We start from the raw sequence: 27627 nt of genomic DNA, 5'->3' as shown, positions 1-27627 counted from the left end.
CTCTTCTTATTTTTCCTCGTATTTGCTCTTTCTTATGTGTCTTTGTCTCGTTGCTCTGCGTGATCTTTTTCTCTCTTCCTCTTCTTCTGCATTAGAGGTTGAGAGGTGTTGCCTCCCCTCTTTGCGCAATAATTAGTATCAAAGTGAGGTTTTGGCGAATTTCTTCAACATGTCAAGGACGACTTTTGCGAAGTTTGATATGGTGATGTTTGACGGAACTAAGAACTTCGGATTATAGCAGAGAAGGGTCGAGGATTGGTTGGTGCAACAAGGCATGGGTGAAGGCGGTAGAAGAAAGGAAATTGGAAAGCATGGAGAGATCGGATTGGGAAGAACTTCAGGCGAAGGTAGTGACAACAATCAAGCTTTGTCTTATAGATGATGTGATGTACCATGTCATGGACGAGGACTCACCGATAGTAGTTTGACAAAAGCTAGAAAGCTGATATATGTTAGAAGCTGTATCTTAAGCAGAAATTATTCGGATGGAGATGACAGAGAGAACCGATCTAAGCCAACACAAGAACGTATTCAACCATATTGTGAGCGATTTGAAGCGGGTTGGTGTGAAGGTCGAAGACGAAGACAAGACGTTAATGTTGCTAAATTCTCTATCTTCGTCTCTTACGTACGAGAATTTGATTACTAATTTAATTTGGGGTAAGAAAACTCTTAAATTGGAGGAGATCATAGATGCGTTGCTAGGTTTTCACTAGAGAAGGAAAACAAGCGATAAAGTTTCTTAGGGAGAAGGACTTGTGGTAAATAACAACCAAAAGCGCGGTAGGAGCAAAACTCGGTATGGATTTGGTAGAGACAACAATGCCCATTCTAAGTTGAGAAGGAAGAAGGTGATCACGTGCTATAAGTGTGGAGGCAAAGGTTATATGAAAAGATATTGTCCAAAGATGAAGAAATATGTTGCAGAGAACAAAGGTAGTTCGGAAAAATTTGCAAACATAGTTGAAGAAGAATTCAGAGAGCGGTGATGAAGATATGCTAGCAATTATGTCGAGTTTGGAGCAACTGACAGATGCATGGATCTTAGACTCTACATGCTCATATCACATGACTCCAAACACGGAGTGGTTTGACACCTATAGGGCAGTGAATTCTGGTTCAGTGTTGATGGAAAACGATGCGTCTTGTAGAGTCAAGAGTCATCAGAATAGGAAACATTAGAATCAAGATGGTTGATGGTGTGATCAGAGCTTTATGTGATGTTAAACACATACCAGATCTAAGGAAGAATTTAATCTCATTAGGCATGATATTGGTTGCAATTATAAATCAATGAGTGGGGTGATAAAGGTCAGTAAGGGAGTTCTGACGGTAATGAAAGGACAAAAGTTTATAAGGAATATTTATAAGTTGATAGGGACTACAGTTGTAGATAAAGTCGCTTCAAGTCTGAATCAGACAGTACAATCTCGTAGCATATGCGGCTAGAGCATATGGGTGAACGTGAAATGTTGAAACATCACAAGAGAGATTTATTGAAGGACGCCAAGATGTGCAAGCTTAAATTATGCAAATTCTGTGTTCTTGGGAAATAGAGCGCAGTGAAATTTAAGACAGCAACACATAAGACGGAAGAGATTCTGGACTACGTACATACAGATCTATGGATTAGCTAGTGTAGCATCACGTGAAGGATACTTGTATTTTATGAGTTTTACTTAAGATTACTCACGAAAGTCTGAGTATACTTTATGCGCTAGTCATAAACTTTTGCAAAGTTTAAATTGTGAAAAACTGAAGTGGAGAATCAAATGAGAAAGAAGATCAAATGTCTTATGTCAGACAAAGAGACTAAGTACACAGATTCAAAGTTTTAAGAATTTTGTGAGCAACATGGGATAATGAGACATTTCTTGATTTGTAGGACACCTTAGTAGAACGGTGTGGTGGAAGGTTGAACATGACAATAATTGAGAAGACAAGTTGTCTCTGGCTGAATGTAGGGTTAGTAAAGAATTTCTGGGCGGAAGCGATAAACATAACATGTTATTTTATTAATAAATCACCAAGGGCAATACTAGAAGACAAAGTATTAGAGGAAGTATGGACAGAGAATCTAGTAGATTACTCTCATCTTTGAATTTTTGGATGTTCAGCCTATATGCACATATCTAGTGAGGAAGAATCAAAGCTAGATGTGAAATCAAAGCAGTCATTTTTCTAGGGTATTAGAAAGGAGTTAAAGGCTTCAAGGTGTGGGATCCTAAGACAAACAAGGTGGTAATCAACAAAGATGAGGTGTTTGACGAGAAGGCAATGCTACAACGTACTCAGGAAGAAGGAAAGGAAATATCACAGAGCAACAAGGAGAAAGATGTTGTGCAGGTGGAGCTAGAGAGTCATGACTCCGATGATCTAGCTCAAAGCACATGGAGAATCACACTACTTGCAAAACGAAATGAGTTGTAAAGCCATCCACCATATACAGATTTGAAAACTTGGTATCTTATGCGGTTATCACCAATAGCGGAGACTCTACATCTTTTCAGGAGGCAATACATAACTTTGAGAAGGACAAGTGGATGAGTGCTATGATAGAGAAGATGGAGTTGCTGCATGAGAACCGAACGTGAGATTTAGTGGAACTTCTTGAGGAAAATGTGCTATAGAGTGCAAGTGGGTTATTTCAAAAAAGATGAAAGAGGTTGACAAATTGAAAAGTCTATTGAGTAAGGAATTTGACATGAAAGATTTATGAGAGGGCAAGAAGATTCTTGGGATGAAGTTTCACAGGGATAGGCGTAGGGAGATTATACTTGTTTCAAAGTAGCCATGTGGAGAAAGTGTTGAATATGTTCAACATGAAGAATGCAAAGTCGGTGAGCACACCCCTGGTGCATCACTTCAAGTTATCTAGTAGGCCCAAAGACGAATAAGGAGATCCAAGAGATGTCAAAAATTCCTTATGCTAGTGTAGTTGATTGTCTAATGTGTACCATGATTTGCACGAGGCCAGATTTGACGCAAGCAATCAGTATGGTGAGCAAGTTTATCTCAAATCCTGGTCGACCACATTGGGATGCAGGGAAGTGGATTTTCAGATACTTGAGAAATATAATTGATTATGACATCATGTTAATAGACAACCGGAAGATTCTTCAGTTGTTGGATACATAGATACAGACTATGCAGGAGATTTAGATGACAGGTTTGATACGTGTTCACTATGGCAGGAGGACCTATCTATTGGAAGTCTATGATACAATCTATTGTTGCATTGTCTACTACGAAGTCGGAGTACATGACAACAACTGAAGCAACGAAGAAAGCTTTATGACTTGTAGGGTTGGTTTGAGAACTGAGCGTTTAAGGTGGAGTGAAGTTGTTATGCAATAGTCAGAGTGTTATTTATTTGACGAAGAATCAAGTGTATTATGCGAGAATCAAACATATTGATGTCAGGTCTCATAAGATCAGAGAGCTAATTACTTTTGGAGAAATTCAACTTGAGAAGGTTCACATTACATTTAATGTTGCAGACATGTTGACAAAACTAGTGACAGAGAAGTTCAAGCATTGCTTGAATTTGATCCATTTCTCTAGATTCTAGAGGAAGGAAGCCCAGACCTATATATCCAGGTGAAATTTTGCTCAGATACTCGTGTACTTTGAAGGGATGAATATTCGTCAAGGTGGAGATTGTTGACGGGTAGCTCATATCTAAATGAAGGCTAGTGCGAGGGGCGTTATGTAACAAAAGTCTGTTAAGGTTATTTTTTCGAAACAAAATTTTATTACGGTTTTTTATAACAGAATTCTGTTACGATTTTTCATAACAAAATTCTATTACGATTTTACCAGGTCTTGGGTTTAGGCATTATTTATAGGGATTATTGTAAACCTATTGTATCATGAGAATCATTGAATGCAATTCTCTTATGTATCGTGAGAATAATTGAATGTGTATCATGAGTAGGCACGCCACCGTACCACGGTAACTCTTCTTCTTCCTTGTATTTGCTCTGTCATGTGCATCTTTGTCTCGTTGCTCTGCATGATCTCTTTCTCTCTTCCTCTTCTTCCGCGTTAGAGGTTGAGTGGTGTTGCCTCCCCTCTTTGCGCAACTGGGAATTTGCAAAGAAGTGCCAACCCTCATGTAACATCAGAATGCAATATTTGCAATTCCTTGACCATAGTGTATCTCCATTTCAAATGTAAAAACTCCTTAAAAAATGGTCTTAGGAATTATAAACTTAAAAGACAAAATAAAATTAGAATTGCTAGGCGACAATGCAAGATAAGGTAGGAAATGAGAAATATTCTCATGTTGCATTGAATGATGCGGCTAGAGGGGGAGGGCTGAGTAGCCTATCGTTGAAATCTCAAACTTTATACACAAACAATGTAAGTAATGCAACAAAAAAAAAAAAGAAAAGACAAAACTAAGAATTCAATAAGGCTAACAAGCAATTTTACGTTGTTTGAAATCTTCAGCTCCTATGACTCATCGGTGAGTCACTCTACTAAATCTGCTATGTTTTCTCCTTTTTCAAATTCTCCCGGAGGGGGAGAAACATCTTATAATCTTCTTACAAGAATGGAATGTTAAGCACAAAGAAGAGAATATAAGTTTGGTCAACCTTGACCTATTTGGATTTCATCCATTGCACTTACAATATCTTTGTCAAGGAATCTCCACCTACACAGTTGACAAACCATATCAGTAATAGAAATATAAGCTTAAGTTGAACCTTTACCTAAACATCAAATCTATTTGGCCAAATTTGACCACTTGGTTGTGGTTTTATCAACAATCTCTCCAATGTCTCTTCCCCCGTATCACTTAATTGATTGAATTCAATCACTTGAGGGATGATTGCCCTAGCAGATGAGAGGTAAAACAATTGTATTTTTCCTCCGTGCAATAGAAATATCCAAGCAAGTTGGATCTGGGAATTGATGGTGGTGAGTAGTGGAGTTTTGTTGCTATATACTATAGGTCCTAAATGGTGGAGGATATGGCGTAGATGTTCTTGTAAGAGAAGGTAATAGAATGGATGAGGTTGTAGAAATAAGTAATGTGGTCACAAACTCAAAAGTAGATTATAAATATGAAAATAATGAAGTGAACTCAATGAAGATGACATTGATAAAGATAAATGCACATTGTAACTTGGGAGAATAGCAATAGTATCTCTTTTGTAATTGAGAGTAAGATAAAGTGAGATACTTGCAACAATTCCTCTCTGTTGAGATAATAAATAGACAAAACAAATACATGTTAAAATGAGTCGATGAATCACCAAATGTGTTCAGAGGTGCTTGAGTCAAGAATCTAGGTAGAAGGATTAGTGTAATGTATCATAAATGTAGTAGACACAGCTATATGAGATAACACTTTGATTGAGAGGAAGATTCATTGTACCTTAGAGCCGATGAAAGATGAGTATACTGCTCAGCAGGAATTGTGATAATAGGCCATGTTCTGAAAATCACTCTAGGTAGCTGTCAAAGCAGAGTCTTGGACTGTTTCAGTTAGTGATTAAGTGGTTGTTCCAAAACCTAGTCTAGGCAGACTGCCTAGGTGGTCGCGGCAAGTTCATTAGAGAAAAATTGATTTATTTTAACAATTGGTTCACTTGTTACCGTGTGATGTTAAATTGTTATCACGCAATATACCAATATAGATTTATAATTGCTATGTTTATTTATAACTTATTTAAATAGATAATCATTGTTATGTATTTATGCGATTTGTTGTGTTGTGTTTTCTTTGAGCAATTTGAAATATAATGTTTTTTTGTTGTTGATGCTGTGTACTTATCAATTATCATTTGTTTACTTGTGGCTGTTTTGTTTTGATTATATATCTATTTTATTAATAAGTTTATTGCTGACTACCTAGGCCTCCCAGTCGCTTGCTTATCACATTGGCGGTATGCTGTGGGTTGATGGCCTACCAAACTGCCTTTTAAAACCTTGATAATAGAACTAGAACCAGACGTGATGAGAGTAGATGAATCCTCCTAATTATTTGTGGTTGATTGTATTATATGGGTTCTATGGAGGATGATCTGGTGGAGAGCCACGAAGGCAATATAAGACGTCCTTGACAATCCCAATCTTCCAACAGTGGATACATTTAGGTGCTTACTATGACCTGTACAACCTTTGTCTTTTGTTGCCCATCTCCTCTATCACCATAAGACCCTTCAAATGACAACTAAGTGTCTAAAATATATTTTTCTACTGGTGGTTTGATATCATTGATGTGCATTTGGCAACAATCTTAACATTCTCATGCAAAAATCTAACCTAGAGAGATTGGAGGTGCCTCTCATGTATACATCAAATAGAGTTTTCATAGGCACTAACTTAGGATGAACTATATGAATTGACATAATACTGAGAAGCTTGTTGAAATTGTTGAGATGATTCTGTACCATCCTTACATTTGATGTAATTGGAATGACATGTTGAAAACCCACATTTATTGACTTATAATTAACCAATATGTATTGTTATCGCTGTGTTGCACTGCTATAACTGAAAGAGAGTTAATCACATGGTAAACTTGAGAGATGTCATCGTACAAATCTTAAGCATGTGAAATAATGAAATGTTCTCACAAGATTGGAATCAATAGACCCTTAGTTGTGCATCAATTTACGCCTTGAACCTCTGGTGCACGCTTGGCCCATAAACCACACTTGAATCACTAGCACACTAAGCATAAATTTTCCCATTTAGCTTTGTGGAGGTAATTATTATGGAGCTAAAAAAGGCTTGAAAAACCAACGATAGGAGGTATTGAGGAGAATCTGACTTTTTAAATTGAAAGACTCAACTCTCTGACACTAAAATAGGTTGAAGATGCTCTAACAATTAAGGAAATCAAACAGGTAAGATCTCCCAAATCAGAGCAGGTGTGGCAATTGAGCGGTGAACTGTTGTTGGTGCAATAGAACCACTGGAGAGACACCACTTGAGGAGTGAGAGACCTGGAGCTTGTCATGAGATCCGGACTCACAAATGAGGGGCACCTCTATTGTTTATGTTCAGTGGGAAGCGCCTTAAGCTGTTCAAATACTAGCTGCTGGAAGATGATGCAGCAAAAGAGAAGCAGAAGAAGCGGTATATGTGATTGTGATGCATGGAAGCAGTGGGTATCCTCGTGTTTGCTTGTTTCTTATAGGGAGGTTTCTTGCTGCTTATATCAAGATTGTGGTGAAGGAGCAATGGAAGAAATTGTGATGTGTGGAACTAGCAGGTGCTCTCATGGTGTGTGAATGTGTTGTGTGCTTGCATTATGCTCATGGATGATTTGTAATCAAGCAATGTGTGCTTTCAGGATCAAACAGATACAGTTGGCGATGAGAGAGGGGATCAAATATCAATAGGAACATGATGCTGATAACATGTAAAATGGAAGATTAGGCCATTAGTGTCATGATTCCCAAGTAGTCCCTTCTACCTACATATTCATACTTATAATATTACATTCTAATCCATAATATATGTTATTTGCAAATATCAAAACTTTAATGTATTTGAATGAGAATAAAGTCATTTTAGAATGCGAGAATGGGCAAAAACCTTTCAGAATAGATAACATGGAAACTTGAAATTACCACCCAAATCTATTGGAGGATGGCTTAAATTTAAGGATTCACTATTGCGTACAACATAGATGATACATTGGGCTTGAGATCCAACATTTGGATAAGTGCAAGCTACCAAGACTTCATCTTCCGAGAAGGATGAAAATGTCATCTTACAGATGTTTTTACCTTAACTTGGGGATTATTAGATGTTCTACACCTTGGGCAATTATCTTCCCTAAACATGTCTCTGAATTGTCCAATTTTGGAGCATCTTTTTCCTCTTGGTAATCTACTGCATTTAGCAACCAACTACATACAACTTTAAGTATACCTTTCAGTCTCTCACAATAAATTGTGATGCAATATTTGGTGTTCATTTTGTTCATTAGCAGGCCTTCTTTCTGAACCTATTAGTGCATTAAACAAAAAGATGGAACAAGAAGCCTTGGCAAAGGTACGTTTTCGGACAACCTGTCTTCACGATGTTATTTTTGAATTTATTGCTCTTTCTATACAGTTATGATAAAAATGCTCTTTACAATTGAGCACTATTGTTTATATTGGAATGAACATGAAGGCTTTGAAGGACAGCTTTGGATCAGCAGATAAGCTAGCTCATGCAACAATCAATCAAGTTGATGAACAACTTTGGGTAGATAAATATTCACCAAACTCTTTTAAAGAGCTTCTCAGTGATGAGCGAACAAATCGCGAGGTGAATAAACTACCAATTAACTTCATTTTTCTTGCTCTAACTAAATCTATTTTTTTACATCATCGCATGCTTACATTGAGAGTTATTTTCATCTTGATTTTTGTGTTATTTTGTAGGTACTACTATGGTTGAAGCAATGGGATTCTTCTGTATTTGGATCACATATTACGGCCACAGAGGATGAAGTTTTGTCTGCTTTAAGGCGTCATTCTTCAGGTGTTCAAAATCCTAGATTTGGTGCAAATAGAAGTTTCTTTCACAACAAGGGGCATCCTTTTGGTAATCGATACTCAAAAATTTCTAATTTCTCGGATGGACAAGATAGTCATTTTATAGATGTTCACGAATCATCGGAAAGAAAGACCAGAATGAATCATGCTCCAGAACAAAAGGTTGGTCAAAGTTTCTTAAAAACACACTTTTAGATTCTTTCTATTTGAGCTAACATAAATAAGTTCCAACTTTTTGGTTGAAGTTTTACAAATTCCCTTGCACCTCATGTATTTTCATCACTAAAAGATTTCATGCGCATGATTCTTCACCACTTTCTTTAACACAAGGAATGCACAAGATATATAATGAAATTATGGTTGTGAAACTCAACTGACATAGCAGCAGCAGAGCTGGATTGAAATTGACACTTGCCAATCCAATTGGACAAATAGTCGATTTTCTAAGGTGGTTGCAGGAAAACATGTAGCAGAAGTGATATTGATTCCTTCTTTTTGGAAAAATATGATTTTTGCATTAAAGGTTGGTGACCCATTGGTGAAAGTATTACGGTTGGTAGACGGTGAAAAAAGGTCTACTATTGGTTATATTTATGAGTCAATAAACAGGGCTAAAGAAGCTATCGCTGCGTCATTTAACAATAACGAAGAGAAATATCGTAGTATTTTTGAATTCATTGACAAAAGATGGAACATTCAACTCCATCGACCTTTGCATGCAGTCGGATATTTCTTGAATCCAGAGTGTTTTTACTCAAACCCCTGACATAGAAAATGATACAGAAGTGATGGAGGTTTATACAAGTGCATATCTTGATTGGTGAGAGGTGAGGATTTACAAGATAAGATCACGAATTAATTGGAAAAATATAAGAAAGCAGAAGGACTTTTTGGTTTGTCAATGACTATCCGATAAAGAATTTTAAAATCACCAGGTAAATTTATAAATAATATATTGTGCAATATCAATATTGGATGGTAATAAAGTTAATCTTATAATTTATATGTTTTTGTTTTTCAAGCTGATCGGTGGTCTTCTTATGGTGCATCAACGCTTGAATTAAAAACATTTGCAATGAAGATTGTAAACCTCATATGCTCTTCTTGATGCTGTGAACGTAATTGGGGTGTTTTTGAACATGTACGTTGGGTTTTTTTTTAATACATATTAAAATTTATATTATGAACTTAACCTTTTACTTTTTAATTTTTTTTGTACATGCATTCTAAGAAAAGAAATAGGTTGTCTCAACAACGATTGAATGATTTGGTATGTATCAAGTACGATAGAGCTTTGAGGAGAAGATATGACATGCGAGATAAAATTGATCCTATTACTTTGTCAGAGATAAATGATAGTAATGAATGATTGTTGGGAAAATTGGATGACAGTGATAAAGATAATGATAATGATTTTATCTTTGAAGGTGAATATTTGCATTGGAGTGATGTAGCACGAGCATCTGGGGTTGGTGAAAGTGCATATGACTTTCGATCTCGAAATGTCTCTTCTTCAAAAGGTGCATCATCATCTGCATTAGCAAAAAGAATGCAGTTTTCAGCTCAAACTAGTCTTGTAAATGAAGAAGAAATTAATCTTGATGATGAATCTGAAGAAGAAGATACTGATAGATACAAATCAAGCGATGGAGCTGATGACATAGATTTGGACAATGAAGATGAAGAAGATAATTATTTTGATATTTGATATTTCATGTGTCATATTTTCAAAGACTTTTAATTTTCAGTAATCTACAACTTCATCAAAGAATATTTTATTTATGGTTATTTGGATTTTCAAAGACATTTTGAAAGTTTTTAAATAGATATAATAGCCCTTTTGTTTATTACGTTTTTTTTCGTAAAGCCCGCGCTTCGCCTTGCGCTTTAAGCCCCAAGACCCTTGAATGCTTTTTTGCGCTTTGCGCTTTGCGCTTTTGACAACCATGAATCTAAGTGGTCTAAGAAGCCACATCAGGTGGGTTCATTAATTTATTTATCTAATTAGCTCACTTAAATAAAATCCTAAGTATCCATCCCACCCCATCTCTCCTTTGTCATATTATATATCCATCTAATATGTTGTCTTTTATGCATTACAATTTAAAATTAATGTGTTTTATCATTGCTATATACTTATTAATTAGCATTTGATTATTTGTGAGTTAAAACTTGTTTTTATTAATTCACTATCACATCGTATGCAATGTATTCAATTTTGTCTCTTAAAACTATAGAGCTTATTGTAGATGATTCGATTTTGTCTCCTAAAACTATAGAGCTTATTGTAGATGATTCGAAGAAAGAATGCCTCCTTGATGGACACTTGTGACTAGGTTTTGGCGATGACGTTGCTAACTTACGTGGAATAACACACATTAGAGGGCGTCCATCGAATCTGACAAAATCCCTCTGATGTTTAGGTTAGCCCTGAGCAATGTTGAAAGAGAGAGAGAGAGTACGGAGAAAAAAGAAGAGAAATATTTTGTTGTGGGGCTTACCTTTTATAAGTTTGACCAAGTGGAGGGGAGAGCTAGAGATAGGTCCGTGCAGAGACTACTAGCAAGCCATGTCCTGTCGTGGCTTGCTCTTGTTGCGCCTTCCCCCACCATGGCCTGCCAGCCTTGGACACGCTGTACGATAACTATTTTTGTCACAAAACTTGGCCTCGTTTGGGTCAACTCCCTTCCCCATACTAGGCGTAATGCTGTGTGGGCGGTATGAAGGGCAAGAGGAGCAAGGAGTGCTCAGGAGATACAATGTGCTCTGAAGATAGAGTGCTTGGTAGACACAACACCCTAGCGATTGAGTGCTTGAGAGGTAGGCGATGCTTTGGGTAGAAGGTGCCCTGAGGTTGGCCCCAAGGTGCTCGAGAGAGGAGTGTTTGTCTAACTAAAGCCATATGGGCATAGGCTGATGTGGGATTCCGAGTACCTAGCCCAACCCTTGATGCATCCCTGAGCTATGTGTACTTAGACCTGCTATCGTGGTCGAGAGTAGTACCTAACTTGGGGTATCACTAGACATATCAAAGTTTGCTACCTATATCATTGCCATTATTGCCATGGTGCATATTGAGATTATATCCTCACTATATTTACAACCTTGAACTATTAAATGTGTGAAAAGTATCTAAAAACAATAATTCAATAAATTATATATATATATATATATATATATATACAAAAGGGGCTCATGATTATTTGAATCACCAAAAGAGCAACTCTTTTTTCAAAAAAAAAAAAAAAAATTTCAAAAGGGCGGCCCATTATATTTTTATACTAAAATGCCCTTATTTTACTACTATTGTAGTAGCCATGGAGTAACTACTTCGTGTACAAATAAGCCTATTCAACTCAATCAAAAAATCTATGTTTAAAATATTTTTTTATTAAAAATCTCTTTATGAACTTGGTCAATTTTTTATAGATTTAATCACAATGATCAAAATTATTATAAATTTATTGTAGTAGCCATTAATTGATTGCTACATTATCAACCTTTAAATGACTACTACAATAGTTGTAGCAACCTTTAAATGACTACTACAATAGTTGTAGTAGCCATTAATTGGCTGCTACAATTGTACCAACCATTTTAAGCAATTTTTTAAAATCTTTTTATAGTCATTTAAAACTTTTTAAAGCTTTTTTAATAGACATTAATAATATTGATTTAGTTGATAAAGAATTTTTTTTATATAAAAGTGCTTCATGTATTTTATTTTTGATCAAATTAAAATTTTAAAAATGATTTAATTTTTTTATGTGCAAGGTTCTAAAATTTGCTAGGCGCTAGTCGGGTGCTAGACCCGCGCCTAGCGCCTAGGCCGTTTAGGCGGGGACTAGGTGCCGTTAGGCGGATTTCACGGTATCAACATAAATTACATAATAAACCACATTCTATAACTCCAACACAATAATATTAAATTTAAAATGAGTTCAAAATTACACAACTAATAAAATATCACAAATTTATTTTACTTCTTGTTCTCCATTATTTTCAACAACTTGTTCTTCATCGAACACAAACTCAAAGTTACATTTCAGTTTTTTATAATTAGGCTTTAAATTTAAAAGCCCAAGCTAAAACAAATCATGAAAATCCTACACTATTTCCTTTGCGCCTAGATGATTTGACTCTGCGCCTAGGGCCGCCTAGCGCTTAGGTGACGCCTAGGCGACCGCATAGACTGGTTTTCAGAACACTGTTTATGTGTAGTAGTCATTCCGTGGCTGCTACAACAACATTGGAACAAGGACATTTTCGGCATGAAAAATATGATGATGACCTTTTGATGATTCGGATAATTAAGAGCGACCTTTTGATTTTTAGCTATACATATATATCCGGTGTGCACCAAGTGTATTTTTTTTTTAAAGCTTAGAGTTTAGTGTTTAAAGTATAGTATTTAGGCTAAAGGAAGTGGAAAAAAATACACATGGTGCACACGGGGTGTGCACTATAAGATAAGTAGAGTATCAACACTATATATATATATTCATTCCATTGAATTTGTGTTAATGTTGTATATATAACAATTTTTCAGTTGCTCTTTTAATTTTGATGTCATCTAGATTCTATTTACCGCTTAGGTGCTATGCAATGGGCTGACTACCTGTTGATAGAAATTGCTTCCTAAAACTAAATTGGATTGATTTTCAAAGAGTTGACTATTGGATTTTGGTTATTAAAAAATTCCTTTGAAGTTGGTAATAGTTTTTAAAGGTCTTGATATAGGTGCACTCCTTAAATCAAAGAAGCCATAGTATTTTGAAGTTTGCATGTATGAATGACAATTTGTGTGATGTTTATAGTGAAATAGATATACTAGAACATCTATCCTTGAATGTTGTGTTAATAATAGATGGGATTGGGGATTGAGTAGAGTCCAATATTATTCGAAGAGACAAGGATGCTAGATAGAATTGCTTGAAGTTTTAGTATCTAATCGAGAGAAAAAAAAGATGCAACTAGTGCACGAAGCTTTCGTCAATACGGGGTCTCGTTGAATGGTGTATTGAGACTTGAACCCGTGACTTTCATGCCACACAATAATAACTTTTCCATTGCGCCAAGGCTCTTCTTCCATCAAGAGAAAGAAGACATTAGAAAATTCATATAGGGTATTAATTTATTTTTTTGATTTTGCAATCAACTAACACAGTGTTTAGGGTTTAGGGGACATAATTTTTGACCATTTTACTCTTAAGAGAGCAAGTAGATGTTAGAGGTGGCAATTCATAAATAATGTTAAATCAGATGCATAAAAAATGTCACGCCCCAGAGGAGTCCCTGTCCGAAGAAATTTCGGCAGCACCTCCCCTGTACCGGTGACAATCTGAAGCACTTCTACAGGCATAATATACCTCAGCCACATGCGGCTGGAATCATAACAATAAAAGAAAACAAACACCACGCAGTAAATATCAAATTCAGCCTCTGGCTGACACAACCACGCAGTTAAAAGTAAAGCAGCCCACTCGGCTGTACCAAAATCAAAACACAATGGAAAACGACAGAAATCATATACAAACCAAACACGAAACTGCTAGCCGGCTAGGCTTACACAACCAACAACAAATACAAAATACCACATAACAACATCAACACTAAAAAAAAAACAAAACCGAAGTACAGAGTTAAACAAATTGATACATAAACAAACAAAACATACGTGAAACCGATAAGTCTTCTGATGTGACGTGGGGACCAGCAGACAGGATACTCCAAGCGACATCATAACAACCTGGTACCTGAAAAATATAGAGTCCACGGGGGTGAGTTCAACAACTCAGCAGATACCTAGTTGACATGTATAGTAAACTATATCAAATAGTAATAACTATGGAGATCTCCGAACAAAAGAAGGAAATGCGTAATGAAAAGGCTAAAAAGTCGTACTCACCGGGGCCACTATCGAATAATCAAGTCGTCGGATCGGAGTGTCATAAATCCTGTATGCGTATCAAACATATCGATCCATCCAATGCGTATAAGTGCGTGAAACACAATCGATAAATGTATAAATGTGTATGATGCCAATGATGGTGTCACCACTGACGCCAGTCAATCATCTCACACATGATGGTGAGACCGGGTGGGTAGGGTGTGACAACCGTGCACTCTAGCATCACCATACCTGATGAGTGACCGAGATGCTGTCGGAGTACTCCCGTCCTGTGACCCCAAATCATAAATGGGGGCTCAATGCTCATCTCCCGGTACACGATGGCGGGAGGTATCTCTGCGGCTACCACGAGTCACCGACCAGCGGAGCCAAACGAGTCCACCTACTACTGCTACACTAAATGCCGTGAGCCAACAGAGCGGAACTGTCTGCGGTTACCACGCGAGTCCTCGGACCAACGAGCAAACAAGAACCGCCACACACTGTCGATATACCACTAACCCGTGAGTGGTGGTGTGTGCGATACGTAACTGGCGATATGCTCGACCATAGTGGAGCCGACAATCGCAATCATGATGCATGACACTAAGCATGGCATAAACTGATCAACATAACCATATTCATATACATAAAATGAGTATCATAATATCGATGGTCAAATACGAAGATCTAAAGTACACAGGTCAGATAGAATATCAAAAACCTAGGTCCTGAACATAACAAGTATGGTATGCCACTACTTCTCTGAGCATATATATATATATATAATCATGTGGGTACTAGCATAAAATGCATATCAGGTGAGCAAAACAAGCATGTTACAGGTATCCAAAAGTGACATACCGAAACAATGACGAACATAATTATTACTAAAAGCTATGATCTACTAGACATATCAACAAGACATATCAAAAAGATAAGTCAAGGTACCCGCCTCCAGTATAGATCGAATCGAACCAATTCCGATGTTGAGATGTCCGTCTCGAATCACAGTCCTGTAACAACATGATATATATATAGATTTAGCTAATTACGTATAAATTAATTAGCCAAATCAAATCCTCGAGAAGCTAACATAAATCCACAACAACCAAATATCATCGTCTACAACTAACCAAACCACCACATCTGATAATCAAACCAACAATCATTCATCCTATCCACATCACACTACTCACATCCAAATGTAGACAAGAATAAAACTTCAATACTCACCTAAAACCAGATGAATTGTTGTTGACCCACAATTGAAGAGATGAAACTGTATGCTGCTGGAAACTCAGCCAAAAACCATAGTAAACCCGCTGCACCTTTCCATTCAAACATTCCAAATCAATATCCATAGAACCACAACCAAGAATTCCACTCAAATTCTTGATTTATAACATTTAACTAACAACTTACCTCCTTTGAATCCTCAGCTGATGATACGCTGCTGGAGAAGGTTGCTGTCAGAAAAAGATGACTTGTACGAACTCTAGCAACAAATCCTCGACCCCACAAGAATTGCCACAACTAACAATCTGCAACCCAACACCCCTAGGTCAAAATCAACACTTCCACAACTAAGCATAAAATCAAATCCTCAACCCTTACCTTTAAGAATCGCTGCTAGGGCACGGAAGGAAGTTGGCAGTTGTGCTGCCAAATCACAGCAGAGGCTAGGGCATGACCTCCGCAATAGAGGGTCTCTCCAGCTCCGGCGGTAGCCGACGACGTCGTCAATCGGAGAAGAACCGGAGATCGGTAGAGGGGAGAGGCGCAGGATTGAATCTGTTGGCCGGCGGTAGGGTACAGGAGAGGCGAGAGGAAAGCTAGGCACGGTAGGAGAGATCAGCGCCGAGTTGGCTAGGGCACGGCGTGATCTCTGCGCGTCGGCGTTCCTTCTCTCAGCGACGGAGAAAGCTCGGCTGCCGGCGTTAGGGCAGAGGGGGGGGAATATCGTCGTCTGCGTTGGCAAGAGGAAGAGGAGAGGTGGCTCTCGTCATCGGCAGCAGAAGGGGACTGCGGAGAGGGTCGGCGGCGGTTAGGGCACGTTGCTTCGGCCAAAAATCCGGCTCTAGCAGGGCTGGCAGTAGGTGATCGGGAATCACCGGTGTTGGACAGAGAGAGGGAGCGGAGAAGAGAGCGGCTCCACACCGGCGGCGTCGGTCAGCAGCGGCGATGAAGAGGAGAGGCTCGCGATCGGGTTGGCGTCGGTGACAAGAAGAAATCGGGAAAGTGAAGAGGAGAATTAAGGAAAAGAAATTAAATACCTAGGGTTAATTCAATCAAACCCAAAGTTCATTCCTTAATCAACTCCCAACTTAATTAGGATAGCAAAACAGGCTTTCTCACAGCTATTAATTGATCTCCTTAAAACGTGTCATACAGACTCCGTTTAATTCCCGAAAAATATCTAAAAATTCCGGAAAATTCCCTTATCATTATTCGCCATTTTTCCGGTATTTTACAAAAAAAGGGATGATGTGATAGAAATTTATAGTTCTTGAGACGAAAGAAGAAGAAATTGGTAAACTAAGATGAAAATTGTGAAAAATAAAATGCTTTATATTTATCACCATTATTTTTTTGCTGCTTTCTTTTAAATGAATCATTACCATGCTTATTCCTTTACATGTTTTGTTTGAGTAGCCACTTCTCTATTTCTTGTTTAAATCTTGATTGTTAATTGGATGAAAAGTGAAAACATTTGTAATTGTGCTTTTATGATGGTGAAGGAGGTAATCCTAGATTATATTGTGAAGGGAGGAATGGAAATTTAGGTTTTGTTAGCAATAGAGGGAGGAGAGAAAGAATATTAGGTTTTATGACAAGGAAGAGAGGGGAGAAAGAAATTGAGGTTTACAATGGTAATGATGAAGATAGGAGAGGAAGAAAATTAGAATTTATGACGGAGTGGGGAGGAAGAAAATTATTATTTATGATGACAGAAGGGATAATGAAAATATTAATTTATGATCATGGAAAGAGAGGAGGAACAAATAAAGAAAGGAGAAGAAGAAAATTAACATTTATGACAATGAAGAGGGGAGGATGAAAATTAGGGTTTATAAAGAAGGAGAAAGGAGAGGAGGAAGAAAATTAAGGGTTATGTCTTGGAAGAACGGAGAAGAAAATTAGTGTTTATGATGGTAGAGGGAGGCAAGAAACAAAATTAGGGTTTATGATGATGGATGTGAGGTTGGACACCTTTCCCCCTAGGGGGTTGAGGAAGAAAATCCTAACCAAAGGAGTGTAACTGATCAAATACTAACTTGAAACTAGGATATCTTTGGTAATATTATCATTTTGAATTGGCTATTTCATATATATGTAGGATTCGACATAAACCTCTATGACTACATCTATTGTGAGAATAAACCCACAAGAAACCTAACTAACAAGTTTGATAACCCTAGAGCTCTAGCAATTAAAAATCTTTGTTACTTGCTAATGTTATTAATATTTAAGATTATTGATAAAATTATCTTAATGTATACATAACATTTCATATTAACGATAGTCCATAGCTTATTAGTATGATATAAAAATAAATGAAATTAATTGATTACGATGAACTTGTTAATAACATGATGTATTAGTTTGATTATCATTAATCTAACACTTTTTATTGTTCTATTTTTTAATTTGTTTTGTTGATTCTCATTTGATATTTTACTAATCTAATATAGAATCATGATTGTGAATTATGGAATTGTAAATCATATCAAATCATGAAAAAAATAATTCTCCTTTATTCAAATAGTTTTGGTTTCAAATAAAGTAATGTAATATTTTCTTATAGTATAATAAAAGAGATAGAGTACGAAGAGAGACTAAAGGGGAATGGTGCATAGATTAATAAGTGCTATGAAAAATATATATACAAAAATAGACGAGCACTATGTAAATGAAGACAAATTCACACAATGCTGTTCAATCGTCCTCCTAAGGACTAATCACTTCTTGAAGTTCCACTTTCTTACTCTTTTCCGGCAACACGCCAAAGGCAGAGAAATATCTTATATTATTAGTGATCTCTTTAAAAAAGGATCCAAGATGAGTACAAGAGGATACAATAATGAGAATAGAACAAAGAAAACAATAAACAAAAAACTCTGTGAGATTTCTATCGCAGAAGATGAAGAACTTTTAGTTTTTTTGTATTGGTTTCAGGATGAACTCCCAAGGTCTCCTTTTATATTATGATCGAGATACAATGTCCGCCTTGTTTTTCATCCAGTCAGTTGAGTGGAGTCGCCATCATTTGGCCGGAGTCTGATGGTGTTACTATGAGTCGATAGCTTGCCTTTTTCTTTGCAATGACTCCTTTCTAGTTTTTTGTTCTAGCAGTAGTTGACTGCTTCGTCCATTCTAGTCTATTGTTTAACAGAGATGTTTTGCTCATTTCTATTTGAACCACAACATCAGTCGACTCATTAACAAGATTTAGTCATCCGCTTAATAGAAATGATATTGTGCTTGCTTTTGTGTGGTCCACAGTTGACTGTCCGGTTGATAATCGACTGCTCAATAAAATTCAATGGATTGTTCAACATAGATGATTCTGTTGCTTGCTATTATTTGGTCCATAGTCGATTTCCCAGTCCACTATACATAGGATTAGTCACGAGTCAACTATTTAAAAGAGATGTATTATTTGTTTCAACTCTGGCTGAGTGCTGATTTGCCGAATGATCATAACATAAATCGACTTCTTGCATGTATAATCAATTTTTGAGGTACTAGTTGTATCTAACAATCGGCTAGCCTCATCAATTTTGACGTTTGATGAATCGACTCTGTGCTTATAAGTCGACTAGTTGTATCCAACTAGTCAATTGATTTATAACACAATACCTCATCACTTTAAGGTTTGATAAATCGACTCCATGTCCAACAGTCTAGCTCAAACCATAAATTGAATGGGGTGAGGATTTGAGGTTTGATCAGTCAGCTCTTAGTGTCCAATAATTGTTTGTCAATAGTCGACTATTCCAAACTACAAATCTAGACATGAGTGAGAATTTGAGGTTTGATTAGTTGACGCATTGATCTAAACCACTCGGGTGAGGATTTAAGATTTTTCAATTGACTAATTCATACAATTGTTGACTTATGTACTAGTTGATTAGATTTCATTCCAGTTGATGATTACTTGGCTTAAGCATTCTATTGATTGAGTTTCACTTAGTGTTGAGCTCTATCCACCTTCCATGAGTATAATTCATAATTCACAACTCTCATATCTCACCAGAGACTTTGCTAGAAGGCCTACTTACTTTCAAGACTTTATTGCCTGGTATCTAGTCTCTATGACTTGATGGAGGACTTTATATTGCCAAGATGATCCTTGACTTTCTTGGACGTCCTTTCCAAGTATCTAATCTCTCCTTGATCTGCTAAGACTTTGAGCCATCAAGAATCTAGGCCTGTCCTTCTCAAGTAATTTTACCCTTTTTTAGATTTTGTGCATCAACATTACTAGATTTATTATTCTTATGTAATGCTAAGCATCAAGTTCATATTGACTAATATTGACTATAAGTCTTCACATAATAGTTTTTTTTTCTTATCATTGACTTTTGACATTTCACTCTGTTCAACTTTTATACTTTTATCGTTTAATATAAAATTTATCATTTTTTAATATTATTAATGATTTGATAAAATATAACTTAATAATATTCATAATATTATATATTGACAATAGTGCATAACATATTATTAGCATTTGTATAATTAACTAGTTAATCATATAATGTGGTTAATTTGATAATTATAATGTAAAGCTATTTATTTTCCAACCTGTTTAAAATCTGTCTTCATTGATTCTGCTTTGATAGATCCTATCAATCAAATAAGGTAAATGTGTACGATTTTTGAACATCCAATACTGATTCCAATATCATTTTTGACAATTATGGAAGAAGTAAACTAATTTTTAGGCAAGTGGGAAAACCTTTGTCTCATTCCATGTCTTTGTTTGATATATCCTTATATCATGAGAAATTGGAGGTCAAGGTGACTTAAAAAAGCACGAGATTTCTTGCTTGATGTGCCTTAATCTATTAGTGAAAAAGGTGTATTTTATTTTCATAGATGTTAGTTTGCTTAATAATGAACAGAACCACAATCCAAATATCATTTTATCACCAATATGGATAAATATGTTGGTCTGAAACTAACTGAACAATTTAGTAAAGTTTGTATCAGTAATTATATTAAGGTTTTAACTTCTAAAAGCTACTAATGTTAATTAAGTTATTTGTGTCAGGGCTTGTCTAGCATCAACAAACTCATTTAACTTTAGATCTATATGATGGATTAACTTTAACTTTAACTTATTTATGGTTGTAATGGATAAAATAAACTAACAATGATATTCTCTGTGACTGCAATTTTATTTTAGTTAATGTGATTTTATTTCGGTAAGTTCTAAACCTCAGTTAAACCAAAACCAAAGGATTTGAGTTTAATTGAATTACTTAGTAATTGTTGTAGCGATAATTGTTGTCAGATAATTTGATATCTGGATCATTATTTGTGAGTTTTTTCATAGCAGAGCAGCTAGTTGGTTAAAATACTGTGCTCCTAAGGTTAAGAGGAAAGTTTTTCAAAACAATTGTATGAACAAAGAAGCTTTATGGTAAGAAAATATTGAGATTTATGTGTCCTTTATATGAGAGAGAAGAAAAAAATTAATCATTCACAACATCCTTCATAGAACTATCAATGAGAGAATTAGTTGATATGATATGGATTTCTCAAGGTGTCTAGAGGGACTAAAGTAGCAAAAATTAACTATAAACGAATTTAAATGACTTGTTATTTTTAATTAAATATATTTCCTTCTACAAGGCTTGATGGTGGAAAAAAAATTCATGTACTTGACATTAAATGATTGAACCAATATCTTGCTCTTACTATTTTAATCATAAGAACATTTTTTAATGTCTTGGCAAAATCTTGGAGCTTAACTGTGGCATCATTTAAGATTTCCTTCAAGGGCAATCTGAGAGATATATTGGACTGATACTGTGAATAAAACATTAACAAATTATTAAACAAATAAGATGAATAAAAGTATGTTTAGAGCCCACAGTGTCAGTATTTACCATACTGTCCACACAATACTAAAATTGCTAAAATTGTGCAATACCCAAATAGCTATTCCTCTAACAAATTACAGGAAATAAATTAGTACAGGTATGCTACAATTTTTATTTTCTTCACTTATGATACCGTTGACGATCATTTTCTATAGGTTCTTCTGCTATGTGGTTCACCAGGCCTTGGGAAGACTACACTTGCAAACATAGCTGCTAAGCATTGTGGATATCGTGCTGTTGAGGTAGATTCCATCTGGTGTCCTTAGTTGCTATTGTATGGCGTTGTGGACATATGCCAAATTGTAGCCAGTGGATACTTCTAAGAAATTGTGATGAATAACTGTAATTGAAGTAACAATTTCATTTTTCATTAAATAATATGATCTTGCAGATTAGATGTTTTAGTAAAATCCCAAATTAATATTGGATCTTTTAAAAATGAGTACGAACTTGTATAGTTATTGGATGATCTTGTTATTAGAAATGAAGTAATGCTGCTGCCTCTAAGTATCTTTTTTGCAGATTAATGCTAGTGACGATCGCTCTGCATCTACAGTGGAGTCAAAAATTCTTGATGTGATACAGATGAACTCTGTCATGCCTGATGCCAAACCCAAGTGTTTGGTGAGTTTTACCTTTCCATGTCTTGAAGAGTGGTTCTTCTGATGTAATCAACTTTGTTTTTGCAGATAATTGATGAAATTGATGGGGCACTTGGTGAAGGAAAAGGTGTCGTCGATGTAATTTTGAAAATGGTATGTATTCTATACTTTGTCTTTGACTTCTTAGATACCACGTGCAAGTTTGCTGTTTGCATCTAAGATTTTCATGTAGTGATATATTATATGGATGGCAACAGAAGGCCATTAATTATGTTGTGGCACTGTTAAAAAGAGCTACAAGAGTCATATAACAAACGATTGAGAACCAAGCAGCAAAATTTATGCATAAATTGACAACTGTAACATAACAAAGTAGCTAAATCAATAGTCATACACGTGTCAACAATTTAAAACTGACTGAAGTTGTGTTGCATCACGAATAGCAAGATTCTTTTCTTATAGATAGCTGCGGAAAAGAAATTAAGCAGCGATAAGGAAAATTCCACTCATCAAGCAGAACCAGGAAAGACCATGTCAAAAAAGAGACATAAATCAGCAATACTGAATAGACCTGTAAGTATTTTTTTTTTAAACTTCATACGTCTTTATTGATTTGTTACTCTTCAGGTTCCAATACTTGGTATTTCCGTAGGTAATCTGCATATGCAATGATGTTTATGCACCTGCCTTGAGAGCACTTCGCCAAGTCGCCAAGTGAGTGCTTGGCTTTGTGTTAAAATTGATACTTATATTTGTGCAAATCAATTATTTGTTAGAGCTGAGCAATAAGTTTGTCTTTGTCTGACATTAAGAATAAATGAGTCTTGCATATTTTGATGAGAAGAAATTTTAAACAGGGTCCATACCTTTGTCCAGCCAACAATTAACCGTGTTGTGAATAGGTTGGTGAATTCTGAAGAACTCCTAATTGACATTGAATTTATTTCTCATTCTTTCATTTTCTTTTCCATTTATTCCTTTGTGCTTCTTACTTTCACTTTTGAAGCCCTGGTCATTTTTCTAAGTTTAAGAGTTCGCTCATGGCAGGCTTAACTTTATATGTGCAAGAGAAGGATTCAGGACTAATAAAAGTGCACTTTCTGCACTTGCTGAATATACTGGTTAGTCATCACTTTTTTTTTTTAAAATTAATTTATTCAATTCCAAAGTCATGTGCATTATTTTCATAATCTCTTTTTGTAGTTTTATTTACCAATGGCTATATATGTTAGAGTTAAATTGCTAGCCCATATCTCTGATTGCTTTTCGGGAATATTTCTCAGCAAACACTGAGAATGTTAGGATGTATCAGCTTGATTGATTGCTGTTGACAGAAAGGGGAGTATTGTGATTTTTAGAGGAAGAGATCTCAAGGAGATTCAACATCATGTGGAGGTGGATTGGTTGGTGATGTGCACTGTGCAACGGTTTGCAAAAGACGGGCTGCATGTGCCTGTTCTCAGGTATTATCCAGGAAGAAGACTGGCACCACACACACACATTGAAAACACCTCTGGCACAACATGGGCAGTGGAGAAGGTAAGAGATGGAAGATATGAATCATGTGTCTCAATCAGAGAATCTCACCCTAGGGGTGCATGCCTCAATCAGTGGTCTCAGTTGGAAAGAGAACGAATCAAAAGGATCTTTTTATTAATATCTGAAACTTGTAAATCGGTCATCTGTATCATCCCTATGTCTCTTTTATAGGTTCTACAACTTCAAATACAATATAATATATTTAAAAAGTGCTTAAAATGAAACATTACCATCCAGCATAACACAAAAGTTCTAATTCCAAAAGCAAAGTAAATTACAATAATAATTAGATCCAGAATGGTCTAGATCTGAAAATGATTTAAACCTTTAAATCATATGGAGTGGACATTTGAACTAGTTATCTTCCGCATCATTCTTCTCATGGCAAATGATATGTTTTTATGGGTTAATTAGATTTCTTTATTGAGCCACTTATATTGCTGGCATCATCTTCTTCATATCTGGTCATCCATTATAGTGGATAACATGAAGTTCAAGTTTCTGAGACAAATGAAGGATCTATTACATCAGGTTGATCTCTCTGATCAATAAGATAGTGTTACAAATTAATTTAGAGAATGTTGATTTTGTTCACGGTAAACATTGATGATTTTGCCTTAGGGAATCTATCACAAGAAAACAAGTGCTTCTACAGATATAGGTTGGTATATGCTTCTACAGATAAACTGACAGATATAGGTGCTGGTTCCAAACTCTGATTGTAGGATATAACGTCCTCAAAATTGACAATTCAAAAAATTATTAATGTTGTTGAGAAATTTGGTGAGTAATCACTAGGATAAGTCTTCTACAGAATATATTATTGAATTGTGGTTTGAAGATGAAATTTGAAAGTAAGGTTTAAAATTTCAACTTAATTTAGACCACAAGGACAATATTGTTTTGGAGCAGTCATAGTTATTAAAGGCGCTCACCTTGCTGCGCCTAGGCGCAAGGTGCAGCCAGGTGAGCTTGTTGAGCCTGGTCACCTTAAGCGTGCGCCTTGTGAGAGGTGGCAAGCATGCTTGAGTCGCATTTTTCTTGCCTCATTGAAGCGAGACATACAAATGCAAATCAAGCCTAAAAAAACTTTTTAAAGCCCAATTCATACCTTTAATTACTCTTTTAATTAATTACGCAGCATATAACACTTATTTCTATGCTTGTGAATGAAACTAAAGTGTTTTTGAACATGTAAGTATAAATATTTAAGGAAATATTAAATAAATTTATTTATAAAAAATAAAATAAAAATATTTTTGTTTTGTTTTGTGTGAAGCTTCATTAAAGACGAAACAATGTAATGTAAAAAAGACTAAATGATTTAATTTTTATCAAGTATAATAGGACTATATGAGGCATTGTTGAAAATAAAATATTAATTGGAAGCATGCTTCCCCATTTCCCCTTGACGCCCTTTGGGCTTCCTAGCTTCCTTTAATGTCTTCTTGGAAATATGTATTTCATTTGCTTTTCTCTTGCTTTACATTATATTTATACTTTTGCTCTATCAAGAAATAAAGAATCAATAGGACAAATAGTCCTGTTATTTTCATCTCTTGGTTGTCTTCATGGTATTAGAGCCTTGGTTCTCTACCAAGGAACTATCTCTCTATTGAAATCTCCCTAACCGACTGCCGTTCTCCTCCTCCTCTTCATGTCATCATGTCATCAACCAATCAACCTACTCAGCAAACTGCACCTGGTGGATATGATTACTACAATCAACAATCCCAACAACAGCAACAAACTATTGGAGGATCCTCTACTGATGGTGGCGCAGGCTACAATTACGGACAGCCACTTCCTAGTTACAACAATCAGGTTTCCTATGGCATTGCTGCTTACCATCAGACATCTGCTGGACAACAAAGTTATGGACAAGATGGATATTCTACTGGATACAATGCTCCTGCTTATTCCTACACAGCATCCAACCTTCAGAGTGGGTATGATCAGCAGGCCTATGGATTGACTGTTAGCTATGGCACAATGGTTATCTCATCTCAAGATGGATCTGCCTCTGCTTATGGTGCCGGGGGGGCCAATTCAATAACCTGCAGTTCAACAACCTCCATCGAGTCGACCACCAAATAGCACTACTGCAGCGTATCCTGCCCAAGGAATTGTTGCATCAGGATATGGCATTCCTCCAACATCGCAGCAGGGAATATGGGAGCCAATTCCCTGCCTCAACTGGATACTGTTAAGTACCGCCACTTATTTATTTACACCCTCCGCAGGTCCATAAGCCACCAGCTTCTCAGTCAATTTATGGACAAGGTCAACAAGCTTCAGCCCACTTAGGTATTTTCCCAATATTTAAAAATAAAACCAGGTCGTTTGGGCTATGGATTATCAATTCAGGAGCATCGGAACATATGACGGGTGATATATTTTTACTCTATAACTTTGTGCCACAATAAGACGAGTCAAATATTTGCTAACGGAGCAATGGCTAAAATCATTGGTTAAGCTAAAATAACACCAAACATATGTTTGAAAAACATTCTTTATGCTCCCACACTAGATTGCAATTTATTATCCATCGGTAAATAGACTCATGATTTAAAATGTTGTGCTAAATTCTCCCCCACATCATTATAAATTTTAGGATACAGAGATGAGGAAAACGATTGAGTGTTCAAGACTCTACATTATTCACGAGATTCTATCTCTACTTGCCATCTCTACCTGGTTGTCATCTAACTTTTAATAAACGTGCCGAAATCATGTTATGGCACTAGCGGTTAAGTCATTCTATAGTTGTGAAAAGCGCTTGCCTGGCTACGCCTAGGCGCAAGGCATAGCCGGACACACCATTTGCACCTATGACCCAAGCGCAATACTTGAAAGAAGCGCACACCTTTTGAGAGGTTAAGACGCGTTTAAGACGTGATTTCCCTCGCCTTATTGAAATAAAAAAAATTTAAAGACCAACCCATACCTTTAATTACCCTTTAAATTAATTAGGTTGCACGCATACGACACTTTTTTCAACCATGACTTTTCCTCTTCCTTAGAAAATGAACATCAACTTTTAATTAGTTGCATGCATAATATATATTTTTCTAAAGTGACTCTTCTCTTCCCTAAAAAATGAACATCAACCTTTAAATAGATTGCATGCATGCGACACATTTTTCTTACGTGAGCCCTAAAAAATGAACATCAATCTTACAAACTTATTTCTCTCTGCATTGTTCTTCAATATTTGAAGTTTATTTTTTCTTTAATTTGAAGTTTGATTTTGATTATGAAGATAAACTATTTCAATATTTGAATGTTAATGAATTTTATATTTATATTATTATTCAATAGTTTATGGATTATAATTTTGTTAGTGAATATGTTGGTCGAAATTTTCTATATATGTTTGAATTGTATAAATTTATAGCCAAATTGCTTTCCTTCGGAAAAGTTTGCACCTCACCTTACGTTTAGCGCCTGAGGCCCCAACACCTATGCTCTTTTGGGCGTCTTATGTCTTAAATAACTATGGGTTATTCAAATTTGGCTTATCTTGCCAAGTTGTTTCCAAATCTATTCCTTAATGAAAAGGTATGTTCTTTTTAATATGAGATTTGCCAACTTTCTAAACATACATAACCCCAAAAATTCACTATAAATCATCCAAATCTTTCATACTCATTCACAACGATGTTTGGGGGTCCATTCTGAATCAAAACTCTCAGGAAATCACTAGTTCATAACTTTTGTTGATGATCGATCATACACGACTCACCTGGTTGTTTCTAATAAAAGTAAAATCTTAGGTTGGTCACATATTTGAAAAATTCTTTGGCATGATCTAAACACAGTTCCATATGTCCATCCAAGTACTCAAAACTGACAATCCAAAAGAATACTTCACCTCAAACCTAGGAGTATTTCTTAACTTCAAAGGTATCATTCATCTCAGTTCTTGCATTGCCACTCTACAACAAAATGAAGTTACTGAATGTAAAAAC

At 36.0% G+C, this 27627-nt stretch overlaps 1 protein-coding gene across 2 annotated transcripts in view; it reads left to right on the top strand.

The window, feature by feature from the left end:
• The window catches only part of LOC121985288 (chromosome transmission fidelity protein 18 homolog), a 100782-nt gene that overhangs the window by 3503 nt on the left and 69652 nt on the right, over positions 1-27627 (top strand). The window contains exons 3-12 of one of the 2 annotated variants that reach the window (XM_042538643.1): positions 7958-8019; positions 8143-8280; positions 8397-8672; positions 21671-21757; positions 22038-22139; positions 22205-22270; positions 22580-22690; positions 22770-22831; positions 22975-23019; positions 23165-23238. In XM_042538643.1, coding sequence (XP_042394577.1) covers positions 7958-8019; positions 8143-8280; positions 8397-8672; positions 21671-21757; positions 22038-22139; positions 22205-22270; positions 22580-22690; positions 22770-22831; positions 22975-23019; positions 23165-23238 — 1023 coding nt within the window. Of the gene's footprint in view, positions 1-7954; positions 8020-8142; positions 8281-8396; positions 8673-21670; positions 21758-22037; positions 22140-22204; positions 22271-22579; positions 22691-22769; positions 22832-22974; positions 23020-23164; positions 23239-27627 lie in introns of both variants that reach the window. The other variant, XM_042538642.1, reaches the window with a different exon arrangement.

The sequence above is a fragment of the Zingiber officinale genome, chromosome 5B, assembly GCF_018446385.1.
Source record: "Zingiber officinale cultivar Zhangliang chromosome 5B, Zo_v1.1, whole genome shotgun sequence".
Lineage (NCBI taxonomy): Eukaryota > Viridiplantae > Streptophyta > Magnoliopsida > Zingiberales > Zingiberaceae > Zingiber > Zingiber officinale.
The sequence above is the reverse complement of the archived record's forward strand: the minus strand, read 5'-3'. Positions and strand labels throughout refer to the sequence as shown.